The following is a 16328-nucleotide window of genomic DNA, read 5'->3' as shown; positions in this document are numbered from 1 at the left end:
TTTTTCTAATTGATTCGGTTGTTCATCGTTGGTTACGCATGTTCGGTAAGTAACGGTTTTGTCTATTGTTAATCGTTCTTGGTTAATCTCTAAAAGGGGGATTCCTTTTTGGTGTTTAGAAGTTAATCAAGAGGCTTGTGGTTTTGAATCGACGCTATGATTGTGCGAAGTCATGGTTTCTCAAGCGAGGTAAGGGTTTTGTTAGGTTTTTAGTCGAGTTCCTTCCAAAATTTATTGATTAAAAACGAATTAAGTGATTAATCTGGAGATATGTTGGTTGATTTTTAGGTTCTGGAGGCTTAGGAGTGCTTACACATCAGAAACGATACCAGGTACCCGAAACGCAGAAAATAGGATTGGGTGAAAAGTCAAAATTGCTTGCTGTCAAGTAATAAGAGAAATAAGAGAAAATGATGAGAAAAATTGTAGAGAAAGGAAATAAGGGTGTTATAAACTTGGAAATCAACATTTTGCACTAAAATAGTTTTGGATAGCAGTAGTAGTCTAACTTTGAAAAATCATAAAAAAATAGTGGAAATTGAGTTATAGGTTGAATAAAATATAAAATTAAAGCTTATTGAGTCTAGTTTTTCATGGAAAAAACAATGTAAGTAATGGAATTGTAAATTATGAGATATAATAAAGCTTACGAGACAAGGTCAAAATGATTTCGAGTTCCCCTATTCTGACTTTGGAAAATCATAAAAAAATGTAAAAAAAATAATTAGGGGTTTAAATTTATAATTTTAAATCCTCAATGAGTCTATTTTCAAGAGAAATAAACGGAAAGATCATCCAAATTTTGTACCAAAAGATAAATAATTTTTAGTAAGGAAAGGTTGAAGCTGTCAAATAGCAGAATAGGGATAAGTTTGAAGATTTTACTGTACTTATTTGATAAGCTATAAATTCTGAAAATTTTATGGTAGAAAGGTATTTGAGTCTAGTTTCGAAAACATCAAGTTAACCTTAATTTGGAATTCTGTAGCTCAAGATATAAATAATTTAGTAACAATGATTCAAGTAGACAGCTTTGAATGAACATATAAGTAAATAGTATATTAAAAATGGATCACATGGCCAAGACCAATTTGGGCCGAGTGGGCCACACGAGTGTGCGGGCCCACACGGGCGTGTATGCCCATTTTTACCGAAATGTTTCTAAGGTTGCACAGGTCGCCCAAGTCGATTATGAACCTACTGTAAGGTCGATAAGCGCTACTTAGACCCCTAAATGTGTGAAATTGACTGAATGGTATCTGTATTAAGCATGTTAATATCTGAACTGAATATATGTACTGAAATTGCATAATAGCATATCATCCATGGTATGTTGCATTGCATTGGGTTGGGGGTTTTTATTCGGAGGAAGTATACTGAAAGGCTTTAAGCCTAATTTACTGGCAACTCAGCTGCAAACTACTGTTTTGTGCCACATTCAATACTACTTGGAGTGTAGGGATGGATGGGTTGATTATATCCCCATATGGAATTTAGGGTCGGACGGAGATGGTGTGTAGAGGCTGGTTGGGTAGGATTTTGCTACTGCATAACTGTTATTGCTACTGCTACTGTGATGGGCTAAGGCCCTACTGCATTTTTGACACTGTACTGAGATGGGCTAAGGCCTAAACTGTCACTGATACTGAAAAGGGGTTAGGCCCAATACTGTTCAATTGTGCATTGTGAATACTAATTGTTTGTTTGTTTCTGTGGGATTACACACTGAGTTTGCGTAAACTTTCCCTTTTTGTTTAATGTGCACAGGTAATCCCCAGACTTAAACGGATCGGTGCGACGGAGGACTCAGCGGTGACTACAATAAATTTTGGACTTCATGGTTTTCAATTTACGATTTATGATTGGATTATTATTGATTATTTGAGTTGTAATTTAAGGACCTTCTGGGACTTTAGTTTTAAATTTGGGTTTTTATTTATTTATTTTACTTTATGGATTTATACTTGTTGGTCATAGGAAATTCGGTTTTTAAAAAGTTAAAGTATTTTCTAAACGCATGATCACTTAGACTGTTTTATTAAAGCTTCCACAACGAGGGATGTTTCAAAACAAATGTTTTAAATGAATACAGACGACTTCCTAAGTTCTAACAAAGGTTTACTAAAGATAATAACATCGAATATTTTCATCGTAACAACAAGGTTTCAAAAACAATATCGTGTGACATTGCCAGATACAGCCATAACATCTAGGCTAGGTTTGGGGTGTTACATTTAGTGGTATCAGAGTCAGGTTACAAAACTCGGGTTGCAAAACTCGGCTGTGGATTATGGATTTTATAAAAAATGAGCTTTCAAAAAATTGATTGATTTCCAAATGATTTGAAATAGTTTTACTAAGCAAGTGGTACACCGAATATCCGGTGCCAATCCTGTAAGTATTCTGAACTGTGATTTCCAACTCAGTACTATCCTAAATGTCGAACCGTACCTGGGATGACTTCCATGTCATACAGGATTGCCCTTTAGCAGTTTCAATTTGGGAAAACCTGCGAATTACTTGGCTTGTGTCATACAACGATGCTAATTTTGTTAGTTGGCTCGATTCCTATTTACAACTTATTCTAGAGACTTGATAGAGTTGATACTTACTATGATTTGGGTTCTCTAGATGACGAGGAACCATGGGCACCATGGTGGGCTTCACCATACTTCTTTAGAGGTCATCTTCTTTATTCGTTCGTATCTCCAAGATCTGTCTACCGTCGATGTGACTGTTGGGGTTTTAGTAGGTTTGCTTGTCGAGTAGTAGCACCTTATAATTGATCCTTTGGTAAAGGTAAACTTTGAAGTTGTGTATAAGGGACGCGATTGCACATCATGCTCTAGTGTGCTTGTGCATGACTGCCATGGCCAGGTGTTGGGTGCATGCACACAACTTCATCGCCATGTCTTCTCCGCTTTTGCTGCAAAAGCATTGGCTTTTGTTTGGTTTGTGGAGTTTGCTTGTGACTTCGTTCTACAAAGAGTTGTTTTGTATGGGGATTGGTTGCATGTCATTCGAAAGCTCATTCGAAAGCTCTACTCCAACACATAAGATGTTGGAACGCCGACACCCCTACGGTGCAGCGAAAAAATAAAACATCCAGCGGTCCTAACCATGGATCCATGTGTGAGGAACGAATCGGGGTGAAATAAAGGTTTCGAAATTACCGAATCTTTATTCTTAGTAGACAGCGACGCCTCGGCAACGAGTAATCTGATCTACTATCGAATCAAGTTGCAATCTATTGTGACTTCGGCCTCTACGTAATCCACCCAGTTGACAATGAACGGAAGGAATCAACAAAACTGTTTTGGGAAATACTTTTCTTTGACGGCTGCTAGACCCACCAAACAAAGAAAAAATGAGATTTTATATCTATTTTTAGGGTTTCTAGAAATTAAATAAATATAACAATATTTTTAAATCGAAAATTATAATTACATTAATTATAATAATGATTTCGGTATACTATATATTTATTTGAATTTATATACGAACCAAATTCATGTTCTCATTATGCGTACAACAACCTTGTACATATAATGTATTCGATATTTGATTACCCAATTAAATTAATTCTATAATTAATTTAATTCAAGTGACAACCAAACACAATACTAACTATGTTTTATTCCGTTCATTTCAACTATAGGGTGTGACCCTGTAGGTTCTTGTAACATTAGCAGTAATACTGGAACGATTCTAATGTTACAAACAATGAGTGGCACCTAGCAATGCATCATTGCTACCTAAGTCACAAGAAATAATGATTCGACATAACCTTTTTATGATTAATCTTTCATGCAATAATCCTTAAGTCCTTTATCCCTGGATTGGACACAAGTCATGGAATAGTCATACTTGCATAGTCCATTCCACGTTCCTTGATATCTTAAGTAGACTATGATATACAAATAAGTATGACATCTCATATCAGCTTATTTGAGCATGGCCATGCATTTCTAGTCTCACTCAATTAAGTGACCTAAGATATTACTCCCATTATGTAGGAGGGACTTATCCTATATCGATCAACCATATCCCTCTACACAGATCGTGGTATATCCAACATCAACCTTTATAGAACAACCAGTTACGGTGTATGTTTGACTGTATCAAAATATACAACTCACGATGTTGGGATTATGATGATCTCAAGTCTGAAGATCATATACATATTAATCACTATGAGTAATGTTGTGACAATTACATAATAATCCAAGAAACATACTCATAACGGGTCGTCCAATATGTTGTTCTCTAACACACATATTCATGTATCGATTTTGACATTCTATATCAATGACAACTCTTTATCATCAATCAACTACATGTTAGTCTTAATGCATTATTGTTGTCCTAGCCAACAATAATACTTGACTAAAGACCTTTTAAGAATGATCATATTATTTTCAGGACATTATTATAAAACAGTTTATTTATACACACAGAAAAGAAACTGGAAAAATAATGGTAACGCCTTATATTAATAAACATGATAAATCAAGTATGTTATTACAACCATCTCATGATTGATCTTTGGGCATGCTCTAACAGAAGGCAGGTAAGAAATTTCGGCTATTATTAAGGAGGGTAAACATAGTCTGCTTACCAGTTTCACTGATCTTACCATTACACACTATTATGGGAAACAAAAGACTATCACTCACCTGCTTGCGTCTCTAAGATTTTGATGGGCACATGATTAATTTTGAGTAGAGGAGGTTCTGTTGGAGGTTGAATCGGCAGTTGCTATTGATAGGTGGTGGGTCAACCCTCCCGATTAGCTCTTTGCCCTTCTATGGTTCTTCGAATCAATATCCCTACATTTTTACCTGCTTCGTCCTTGGCCTATCCACCGTCTTGCGCGTCTTGGTCTACCTTTGGGCATTGGAGAATTTTGGCTTCCATGTGTTTTCTTGGTTGCTGCGGTTTTGGGGACTTTTTTCTTTCCTTTCTTTGCCTTCTAGATGCTTTTGGTTGGTTTGTTGGGTTTTCTTGATTTTTCTATTTGTACTGGGATAGTGTTGCTAGCAGCATGTTCTATTGTTTGCTTTGTATGTTTCCCTTTTTTCCCTTCAATAAATGGAAGCCATTTTTCAAAAAAAAATGAATCAAATAATGCAGAATTATAATAGAGTTAACATCTATTATTCAAAAACAATATGAATTTTTTTTCATTTGCAGGTCACCTCCAAATAAGTATTTTATTTGCAGAATGCTTTTAAAATATAATAATGTTAAATAGTAAAATGAGATTATTTTTTAAACAGTAAATGTTAACTCTGTTAAAATTTGAGTTTACTTGAAGTTTTTTAATAGTTTAGGTACTAAATTAATCCATTTAATAGTAGATGGATTAATTTGATCTCATCCTTAAATTAGAAAGACATACCAAGTACATTCACCAAAAAGTTTCTTTTTTCTTAATGCACGCAATTGTATTATAATAATCAAATGAGTTAAGAAAATGAGTTACAAACACAAAAATCAAACCCTGTACTTAATATCAATCAAATTGAACACATGTAATTTTTTTAGTAGACCAACAACTTAATAAAAAAAGGTAAACTATATAAATAGTCATCAATTATTTGCATGTTTCTGTTTTAATCACTCATATTTAAAATTTTCTATTTTAGTCATTAATATTGTTAAAATTTAATATTTTGGTCGCTCCTTTGTTAAATTGCTAATGGAAGGTTGGGTGACTTTTTTTATTGGCATAATAACAAATTTAACTCTCAAATATTTACAAATTCTATCAATTTGGTCACAATTCTAAAAAAAATAACAAATTTAACTTTCAACTTTACACATTCTATCAATTTAATCTTGATTTTTAAAAATTTAAAATTAAAAATTTTAAAAAAAATAAAATTAAAAATTATTTAAAAGTTCATTTTTGATGAAAATACATATAAAAATTATAAAATATTTATAAAAAATGAATATATATATTTTCTCATTTTCTAATATGACATTTATTTATTAAAATAATAACTTTATAAATAAAACAATTTAAGGAGAAAAAATCACGAAGAAAACTTAAGCATATTTAGCTTTTACCATTTTTTTCAACATTAATAACTGCCACCTTCAGGTCGGGTCAAACACCACAACATGAGGCTGAAAAAGGTAAGAATCGATGTCTTTAGGTTGTTGCTCAGAATGAGTTTATTGCGTTTGAGGTTACGCTTGAGGGCGGGGCATAATTGGGGATACATAGGTGAGGATGAGAGCTTGGAGACCAATAGGTGGAAGGTTATGCTATTAGCTTCGCAATTGATTCCTAGTTTAATACATATAAAAATTATAAAATATTTATAAATAAATGCATATATATTTTTTCTCATTTTCTAATATGACATTTATTTATTAAAATAATAATTTTATAAATAAAACAATTTAAGGAGAAAAAATCACAAAGAAAACTTAAGCATATTTAGCTTTTACCATTTTTTTCAACATTAATAACTGCCACCTTCAGGTCGGGTCAAACACCACAGCATGAGGCCGAAAAAGGTAAGAATCGATGTCTTTAGGTTGTTGCTCAGAATGAGTTTATTGCGTTTGAGGTTACGCTTGAGGGCGGGGCATAATTGGGGATACATAGGTGAGGATGAGAGCTTGGAGACCAATAGGTGGAAGGTTATGCTATTAGCTTCGCAATTGATTCCTAGTTTAATACATATAAAAATTATAAAATATTTATAAATAAATGCATATATATATATATTTTCTCATTTTCTAATATGACATTTATTTATTAAAATAATAATTTTATAAATAAAACAATTTAAGGAGAAAAAATCACGAAGAAAACTTAAGCATATTTAGCTTTTACCATTTTTTTCAACATTAATAACTGCCACATTCAGGTCGGGTCAAACACCACAGCATGAGGCCGAAAAAGGTAAGAATCGATGTCTTTAGGTTGTTGCTCAGAATGAGTTTATTGCGTTTGAGGTTATGCTTGAGGGCGGGGCATAATTGGGGATACATAGGTGAGGATGAGAGCTTGGAGACCAATAGGTGGAAGGTTATGCTATTAGCTTCGCAATTGATTCCTAGTTTAATAGCACGATGATGGAGGATGTAGAAATCAAGAAGTTATAAGTAAGGGTGGTTGATGCCAATAATTGTGATTAAAGGTAGTGCCCAGCACTCAACAAATTTAGCAAGAACTGGGTAATAAGGTCAAACGTATAATAAATAAATTATTATATATAAAATAAAACTAAAAACAAGAAAAAAAATATTTTACTTATTAAATTATTACTTAATAAAAAAAATACATGTTAGAATAGAAGAAAAATGAGTATTTATTTATAATTTTGTATCATTTTATTGAAAATGAATTTTTAAATATTTTATTTTTATTTTTAAATTTTTAAGAATTAAGACTAAATTGGCAGAATGTGTAGAGTTGAAGGATAAATCTGTTGAATTTTTTAGAATTAGGATCAAATTGATAGAACTTATAAACATTATAGGGCTAAATTTGTTATTATGTCTATAAACATACTATGTCAATATTATGTTAGTGATTTAATGGAGGAGTGACTAAAATATTAAATTTCGATAATGTTAGTGACTAAAATAAAAGTAAAATTTGAATGACCAAAACAAAAATAAACTAATAATTGAGTAACAATCTATATAGTTTACCCTAAAAAATCAATTAAATAATGTAAGCCGAAGGCTTCATTGGCAAGAAAAATGATACTTAAGGATTCAAAGCCCTGTTCGTTTTCCTATGTCTCTTCTCCAATCTGGAATGAATTCATTAATAACAGAAGTTTGGCATTAACATGTTTAGTTAACGTTTGTTATAACCGAAGTAGACCTATCAAAATATAATAAGAAGTTGTCAAATATTAATGAAAAAAAGGTTCTTTGATTACCTCTATACTTTAATAAATCTTTTAATGTGTATCTATTATATTTCTTAGGGTCGATTCCAATGCTATCTCTCAAATCTTAACTGTGACGGAGCTAGGGTCATGGAAAAGCACATATTCTGAATAGAGGAGATTTTATGGTGGACGGTAGAGATAGGAACTTCTTTCAATTTTAAGGTTTCAACCGTAGATTTGGGGGATTCAAAGCTGTTTTTGGGGAAAAGAAGGTTTAAATAGGGTAGAGCAATTTTCAGTTAAAATAAAAAAAAATCGGCTACACTAGTTCTTTGATAAGGGTTATGGGATGATGGCCACAGGCTCGCCGATACTAGTTTTTGTGATGAAGAGAGAAAGCAAAGGAAGCGGTAAATCTTTCGGTCCCTTTTTCGACTTGAATGAAGGACGGACGGTGGCTAAACAATGACGTAAAGGCAGAGGCTAGGGATTATCGTGAAAGAAAATAAAAATTGTTATTACTTTTAATTTAATTTAATTGCTTTAATAAAATATTTTTCATCTTTTTTTTTTGTTAAAAATAGATATGCTAATTTTGGCATTTTTCATAGATTCTTTGATATAATTTTTTTTCAAGTCCTTAGACTTGATTGATTAACCATTTTTCTAACCAAAAAAAAATGCCAAGCCATGTGGCAATATAAAATTTATCCACGTGTCACTCTAGTTAGAATTAACTTTGTTTTTGAAAGTAGAAATATCGAGAAATTTTATCATTATCCATTTTAAATATTTAATTTTGATCGAACTTTCTTCCACAATTATGTTGTATTCTATACCATTAAGAACTACAAAAGTGGAAAGTATCTAAGCTGGCCCTTGGAAATTACATGGGCTTCTCGTAAGGTTGATACAATCATCCAACTGAGGCATGTGGGCTATTCTCTTGCCCAAAGAAACTGGGCCAGTAGACATGTTCTTTAGGGTCCGAGTACCCATCCAATCCTCCATTTTAAGGGCATTTCCGTCAATCCAAAACATTCAAATACAAATTCCCCCGTTTTCACAATGCATAAAGATCCCGCCTTAGCTCTCGCTCTGCAACTCAACGTTTAAAAAGAAAATGGAGAAGATCTGCGTAGCAGTGAGAGTAAGACCTCCAATTTGCCATGAAAATTCTTCTTCAAATTTCTGGGGAGTCGATGATAATCAAATCTCTCTTCACAAGCTCCACGGCAGCCCAATTTCCGGCGTTTCTTACACTTTCGGTAAATTTTCATTTCCCAAATCCTTTTTACCTTCCCAATTCCAATTCTCATTCCTTGAAGTGTTTTTTTTTTTTGTTTCTAGATCATGTCTTCGATGAGAATTGCTCGAATTCAGATATTTACGAGCTTCTTACTAAGGATATTATTCATGCTGCTGTCGACGGCTTTAACGGTTTACATTTTATCCCCTTTTTTAGCCCTAATTTTGATGATCTGGTATAAAAATTGATTAATTTGTATATGATTTACAATTTTATTTATGTTTTAGGAACGGCTTTTGCATACGGGCAAACAAGCAGCGGCAAGACCTTCACTATGAACGGTTCATCTAACGATCCCGGAATTATTCATCGAGCAGTTAACGATATATTTCAGAAAATAAATATGGTAATTTAACGAAATTTGGTTCTTTCCCGAAGCAGTTAACGATATATTTTAGAAGCTTTGGCTTTGATTTTCTTGTTGTTGAATTGAATTCCCAGATTTCTGATCGAGAGTTTCTCATCCGAGTTTCCTACATGGAAATTTACAATGAAGAAATTAACGACCTTTTTGCTGTAGAGAATCAGAAATTGCAGATTCATGAGAATTTAGAGGTCAGCCATTGATTAAACTTTGATGCAGTATCAAATGTGTACCATAATGCTCAAAACTAACTGATTTTTTCTTGTTTGTTTTAGCGTGGGATTTTCGTTGCGGGTCTTAGGGAGGAAATTGTGAACAATGCTGAACAAGTGATGAAGCTCCTGGAGTCTGGAGAAGGTCCTTTAAACTTCTTATTTTTGCCATTGGTTTAACTGGGTAGTTGTTTATTTTTAATAATTTGTTTAAATCATTTTCCTTACAGTTAATAGGCATTTTGGTGAGACAAATATGAATGCACGAAGTAGTAGGTCTCATACAATATTCAGAGTGGTATGGTCTTTTAACATATTGTTGAACATGAATATTACTATTTTACTTTTAATATTCGTTGTATTTATTTTACATTACTAGGTGATAGAAAGCAAGGGAAAGGATACGGGCTCTTTTGGTGATTATTCAATCAGTGATGCCATACGCGTCTCAGTTTTGGTATGTACCTTATATTACTATAGACTTTCCCCCCTTTTATCTAGTTTATACCTTGTCCCATTAGTTTTATGAATGTTATTTTAATTCCTTTAATTGAAAGCAGAATTTGGTTGATTTGGCTGGTTCTGAGCGGATTGCTAAGACTGGAACTGGTGGAGTACGTTTGAAGGAAGGAAAGTATATTAACAAGAGCTTAATGGTTCTTGGTAATGTAATTAACAAACTTAGTGATAGTGCAAAACGAAGGTACTTGTTTTGCTTATCCTGTGAGAAGTAACTTATCTGTATCGAATAACTATGTTCTAATTATATGAATTATTGACATGTAAAGGGCACATATTCCTTATCGTGATAGTAAATTAACCCGCATACTCCAGCCTGCTCTAGGAGGGAATGCGAAAACTTCAATTATATGTACTGTAGCTCCTGAAGAGGTGGGCTTACTTCGACTGTATGTGGTTATTCAATGGCTTGTTTTTGGTTTTCTTATCTTTTTGAGAAGGGAAGATGAAAATGACTCTCAACTGAGCATTCTGGTTTAATTTTATTATAGATTCATATTGAGGAGACGAAGGGAACTCTCCTTTTCGCTAGCAGAGCTAAACGAGTTACTAATTGTGCTCAAGTGAATGAGGTTGGTCATTTTCTTATATTGCACCACATTATCACAGAATATATGGATTTCCAACGCTAGCTTGTATATAAATCATAAAATCTATATTATTAATAGAACCCCTGACTGAGTTGGTGTCATGGGTTAACCGGGTACCAACTCAGTTAGGAAATAAATAAATTCTTTACCACCACACCAATAATAATTCTTGAGTAAACTTTAAAAAATCAACTTTTAACATAAAATGTTCTCTCACCAAATTTGTGTTTTAAACATACCTCTATGTGATTTCCGCATGCATATACGTTTGATAGGATTTATAGTATTTATTATGTTGTTACATGACAGAGTAAGAGTTCAAGTTTTCATCTAGAATTTTTGTTTTAATTGATTTGGCATTGAGTTTGAAATGAAGCTAATCATAGTTTAACTTGTATCTAGGTTTTGACGGATGCAGCCCTACTGAAAAGGCAAAAGTTAGAGATAGAGGAGCTACGCTGGAAGCTTCAGGTGAGGATCAGGTGACATAAGCTAATATTAGACTTAAAAAGGCAATCTAAAATTGGTCACCTTTTTTCAGGGATCTCATGCTGAGGTGCTGGAGCAAGAGATATTAAAGCTGAGGAATGATATGCTTAAGGTTCATTATTTGTTTATTTCAGAAGGATTATAGATTTATAGTCTTCTAGCACCAATTATTAACATTTACATTAACACATTTTTTATCTGCTTGTATTCCAAGTTCAGTATGAATTAGAGCGTGAAAAGCTTGAAATGGAACTAGAAAAAGAAAGAAGATCACATAAAGAGCGTGATCAGTACATTAGAGACCAGCTGATGATGATCGAAAACCTAAGTAGTTTGGTTTCTGATGGTGATGGAAGCTCTAGTCAGGTATAACTTGTGCAGACTGCAAAATAAGAGTAAAGAAATTCCTATTTCTTTTCAGTGTGCTTCTAAATTCTGTTTGTGCTGCGTGGTTCCTAGGCCAGAAGATCACCTAGTTTGTGTATATTATAGCAGTGTTACTTGGAAAACAATCCGTCTATCTTTTAGAACACTTGATTTATCATTAAAAATTGTAAGTTTTTCATTCTGCTTTCTCGGCTACCCCTTTCAGTAATACACGTAATCACAAATCTTATGCTAATGAAGTACATCTATTCCTGCATTACATGTTCCCTTTATAACTTCCTCTACCATATTCTATTGACAGCAATGTGTTACTTTTAATGGGCTCAAACTTACACATGAAGTATAGGCCGTAACTGAACTGCGGTTGCAAGTATTATTTTATTTTGTCATCTGGAAATTTGGACCAATTGATATGAATTCTAAATCGGTGCAGAGCTAATCATATGATTAATTATTAATGTATTTATAATCTTTTACTTCGTCTCTAGGAATCCATTCTCTAATATGAAGTTTGACATCAAAATTGAAGCTGACCGATCAAAGAATTATTCATTATTTTAGGGTCAATTCTTCTTTTATGGCCGCTATTTTACAGTCAATTATGTTGTTGGTGTTGTTATTTCTATGCTGAGGACAATTTATAAGTTTGGTTTTGGTGAGGGCAGGGATCCATGAAAGAAAGCCCAACAGAAGAATGTCATAATAGGGGAGATGATTTTAAAACACCTTGTTTTAAAGCAGCTCCCAAGGCCTTTGTCGCCAAGAGATCAAATTATTCACAGTTGCCAGACTTCAGTCCCCTTCCAGATTCTTTTAGCGATGTAGCTGATGAAGACACTTGGTTCAAAATAAACAAGGGTTACATAGCAGACCTGGATTCACTTCAAACAACACCTGCAAGAAAAGTTCAATCCTTTCCACCAGAAGATGTTACTCCTGTGAGTTGATAATTTCAAAGTCATTTCATCTTCCATCTTTCAATCCGTCCCATGTGTTTTTAGTAATGCCTTTCTCTGTCATAAATCGATATTGGTCGTAATAAGGACTGCATAAGTTAAATTTAATAAATGGTTTCTTTTTCAGAATTATTTGAATAAGAAATACAGAAAGGAACTCCAAAATCTCAAAAGACGGCTAGAACTTGTCACTGAAGAGAAGAACGAACTCCAGGTCAGTACATTGCTACTTGTTTAACCACCTTAGGGACTTGACATTTTCATCACTAAATTTCTGGACAATTCATACTTCCACTGTTTCAATTGTTGCATTCACAGAGAAAGCTTGCAGAAGATATAGAAGTGAAGGATAGATTAAAGGGTGATATATCTAAACTTAAACAAGAAGCATTACTAGCTAGGGAAATGCCTCAAAGGTTGTGCGGCTCTGTGACAAGTTTTAAAGATACATACGAGGAAGTTTTGTCAAAGATGCAGGTCAAAATGCATTATGTTAGTCTAATTCAACTTTTCATTTCTAATTTGTATGAAAATATTAACCTACTTGTTGCCATCCTTTCGAAACAGAGGTATACATTTGATGGGAAATCTTCAACTGCAAAACTGCTCCGTTGCATAAGTGAAATTGGGTCAATCCTTTTCTCGACTATGGAAACTAGTATCTCAAACACAACAGATCGTCACAAATTGTCATCTGAGAATGACTCTCTAATACAAGAATACAACAAAATGCTTTCTGAAAAGCTAAAAAGCACAATTACATCCTTGATTCTATCCGAAACAGCAAGCTCTGAGGATAAACAAACCAAGACTCCATGCAGCTGCAACTTTGAGGTAGTTGCCTGGTCAAGATACCATGTATCCATTTTGGTTTTATTTTTCGTGATGATTTTAGGATATTTCGTTCCATTCTTCAGGACATTGATTTTCTGAACTCTTTTTGCTACATATATTCTCTACATTTCATGGGTTGTGTCAATATTGTGTAGTGAGCAAAAAAGGAACTCCAATAATTCCTTCAAAGTAGTGTTTGTCCTTTGCAGAATGAAAATTTCCTTTGTTGTACTCCAGGATGACCAATATTTTAGAACTACTATATATTTCATTAAATAAATTCTTAACTTTCTTGTTATATGACATGGAAAAATGTCGAAAATTGATTTTTTTAAATTATTTTATTAATGCTTATTTGATTTTTAGAAATTATAGAAACTATAAGCGAATTGTAAAGGATCTTGATGACGTACGTTTCCAAATAACCCTATCAAAACCCAAAGAAGGGCAGGGAGTAGGAATACTTACTATTTGCACAACGAAATCATCAAACAACCAAATGCGAAACGGATTAAGGTTCTAATCTCCATCAGACGTGACCATTTCATCGAGAGAGCAATTTAAATTAAGAATAACATGCGTAGGAATATGCAAAATTAGAAGACCTAAAGTCGAAATCCAAGAATCTTTCCAACAACGTATACTAGTGTTGTTACCTATAGACTAGGCTAAATTCTCACGAAATAAGGGCCAAACCTTGGAAAGAGACCTCCACAAATGTGAGCACTAGCTTCGACCAATGGAATCCCATCCAACTAGAGTTAGCTTCAGATGTCCTTCGGAGCATCCCCAAATAAATTGCCTAACAATTCACTCAATTTCTGTGCAAACTCTCTTGGGTATCATTATTGAATGCATAAAATAATTAGGGATCCAGAAAAGAATAGATTGAGCCAGTGTGACTCAACTAGCGATGGATAACTTCCTTGCTTCCCAGCTTTGTAGTTTCGGTCGCACCTTTTCCACCACAAAATTCAAGGTGCTATTAGTGACCCTATCATGAAGAAAAGTCACCCCTAAAGAAGTTCCTAGCTTCTGAGTTTCCTGAAATCGAAGCAACTTACTAATTTGTGAGCTTAAATCACTTTCAGTTCTTTTAGAGAAAAAAATATTACTTTTCTGAGTACTGATCCTATGCCTAAAAGACTCACAGAACTGTTGCAAGACATTCTTCAACACACACGCTTGCTCTAAGTTAGCTTTACAAAAAATAACCAAATCATCTGCAAAGAAAAGGTGAGATAAAACAGGTCTTGAACATGACAGGCGAATAGGGTGCCACCTACCAAAATCAGTTGTTGCACGAATAGAGTACCCTAACCCTTCCATTCATAAGACAAAAAGATATGGTGATAAAGGACACCCTTGTCTACCCCTTCTAGCTTGCTTAAACTTTTGAGTAGGAACTCCATTTTAAAGAATCTGCTTAGTAGAAGAGAATATGACAGACATAATCACTCTTCGAAGGGAATTCGATACACCAGCAGCCAGAAGAGAAGCATCAATAAAATCTCTTCTTACCTTATCGTAGGCTTTCTCCAAGTCAATTTTTACCGCCATCCATTCCTTACCAATGCGCTTTCTTCTCATCAAATGAATAAGTTCTTACGCTATAATTATATTATTAGAAATAGCGTGCCCAACAATGAAGTCAGCCTGATTTTGATTGATGAAGTTAGGAAAAACCAATTTAAAACGATTGGTTATAACTTTCATTACCAACTTATAAAGGACAGAGTAGAGGCTAATGGGACGAAATTGAGAGAAAATTTCTTGATTTTCTATTTTTGGAATAAGGACAATCAATGTATTATTCAAATTCGGATCAATGTCCCTTCTTGCAAAAACCTCTTGTACCCACTCGCACGCAACTGGCCCAACAATATCCCATTGATTCTGAAAGAAGAGGGCATGGAATCCATCACTCCCCGAGGCTTTTAAAGGAGCCATATCAAATAAAGCCCGCTTAATCTCCTAATCCAATAGTCGTTTCCCCAAAAAGTCAACATCCGAAGAGCTTAGCATAGGAAAAACGCCCAAAGAGAGACTTATCATGGACTTCGATTGCTCTCCATAAAGTTTCTGAAAAAAACCTACCGCCTCAAATCTAAGAACATTCTGATTCGAGCTGCACTTATCGTTATCAAGTCGCAAAGCATTAACATGATTAAATTTCCTCTTTTGAATAGTGCGACTATGGAAAAATTTTGTATTCCAGTCTCCCAGATGAAGCCAATCACACCTAGACTTTTGTTTCCAAAGTAATTCATCATGACTAAGAATATTCTCCAATTCCTCTTAAACATCTATCTTGATTTGGAATAAACAGTTAGAATTTGATCACTTCATAGCCTTTTGAGTGCTTGAAAGTGACTTAAATAGTTTCTTTTTACAAGTCTCTATAAAACCATAAACAGACCTATTCCATTCCTCAACACATCAGGTAAACTGAGATAAAGGCTCAGTCATATTACTCAAATAGCTCCATTTGTCTTTGAAAAAAAGATGGGAAGTTAGAATGCTTTGTCCACCCAACTAAGAAGCGAAAAGGTCTACCCCTTGTAAGATTAGACTTCGACCTCATAGAAAGAAGAATAGGCCTATGGTTCGACTTAATTTGCGGAAGGTGAGAGACTAAACAACTTGGAAAAGCTGACATCCATGCATCATTAGGTAATGCTTGGTCTAGTCTCACAAACGTCTTACCTGTCTACCAAGTAAAGGAAGGACCTGTAAACCCCAAGTCATGCAACTCAGCTATTTCAACAAAGCCCCTGAAGAGCGTACACCTCCTTCTAACAAC

General features: G+C 34.0%; 1 protein-coding gene across 1 annotated transcript; it reads left to right on the top strand.

The window, feature by feature from the left end:
* Positions 1-8909: 8909 nt before the first annotated feature.
* LOC107910322 (kinesin-like protein KIN-7N) lies at positions 8910-13756 on the top strand. Its single transcript, XM_016838138.2, has 17 exons — positions 8910-9133; positions 9216-9305; positions 9402-9520; positions 9616-9729; positions 9814-9895; positions 9981-10048; positions 10130-10207; positions 10311-10453; positions 10539-10641; positions 10761-10841; positions 11262-11330; positions 11401-11460; positions 11568-11714; positions 12401-12673; positions 12819-12905; positions 13010-13168; positions 13259-13756. Exons 1-17 carry the CDS (start codon positions 8989-8991, stop codon positions 13622-13624), a joined length of 2184 nt encoding a protein of 727 aa, XP_016693627.2. The 5' UTR covers positions 8910-8988; the 3' UTR covers positions 13625-13756.
* The last annotated feature ends 2572 nt before the right edge of the window (positions 13757-16328 follow it).

This window comes from Gossypium hirsutum, chromosome D02 (assembly GCF_007990345.1).
Source record: "Gossypium hirsutum isolate 1008001.06 chromosome D02, Gossypium_hirsutum_v2.1, whole genome shotgun sequence".
NCBI lineage: Eukaryota > Viridiplantae > Streptophyta > Magnoliopsida > Malvales > Malvaceae > Gossypium > Gossypium hirsutum.
This window is presented reverse-complemented; position numbering and strand designations above follow the sequence as displayed.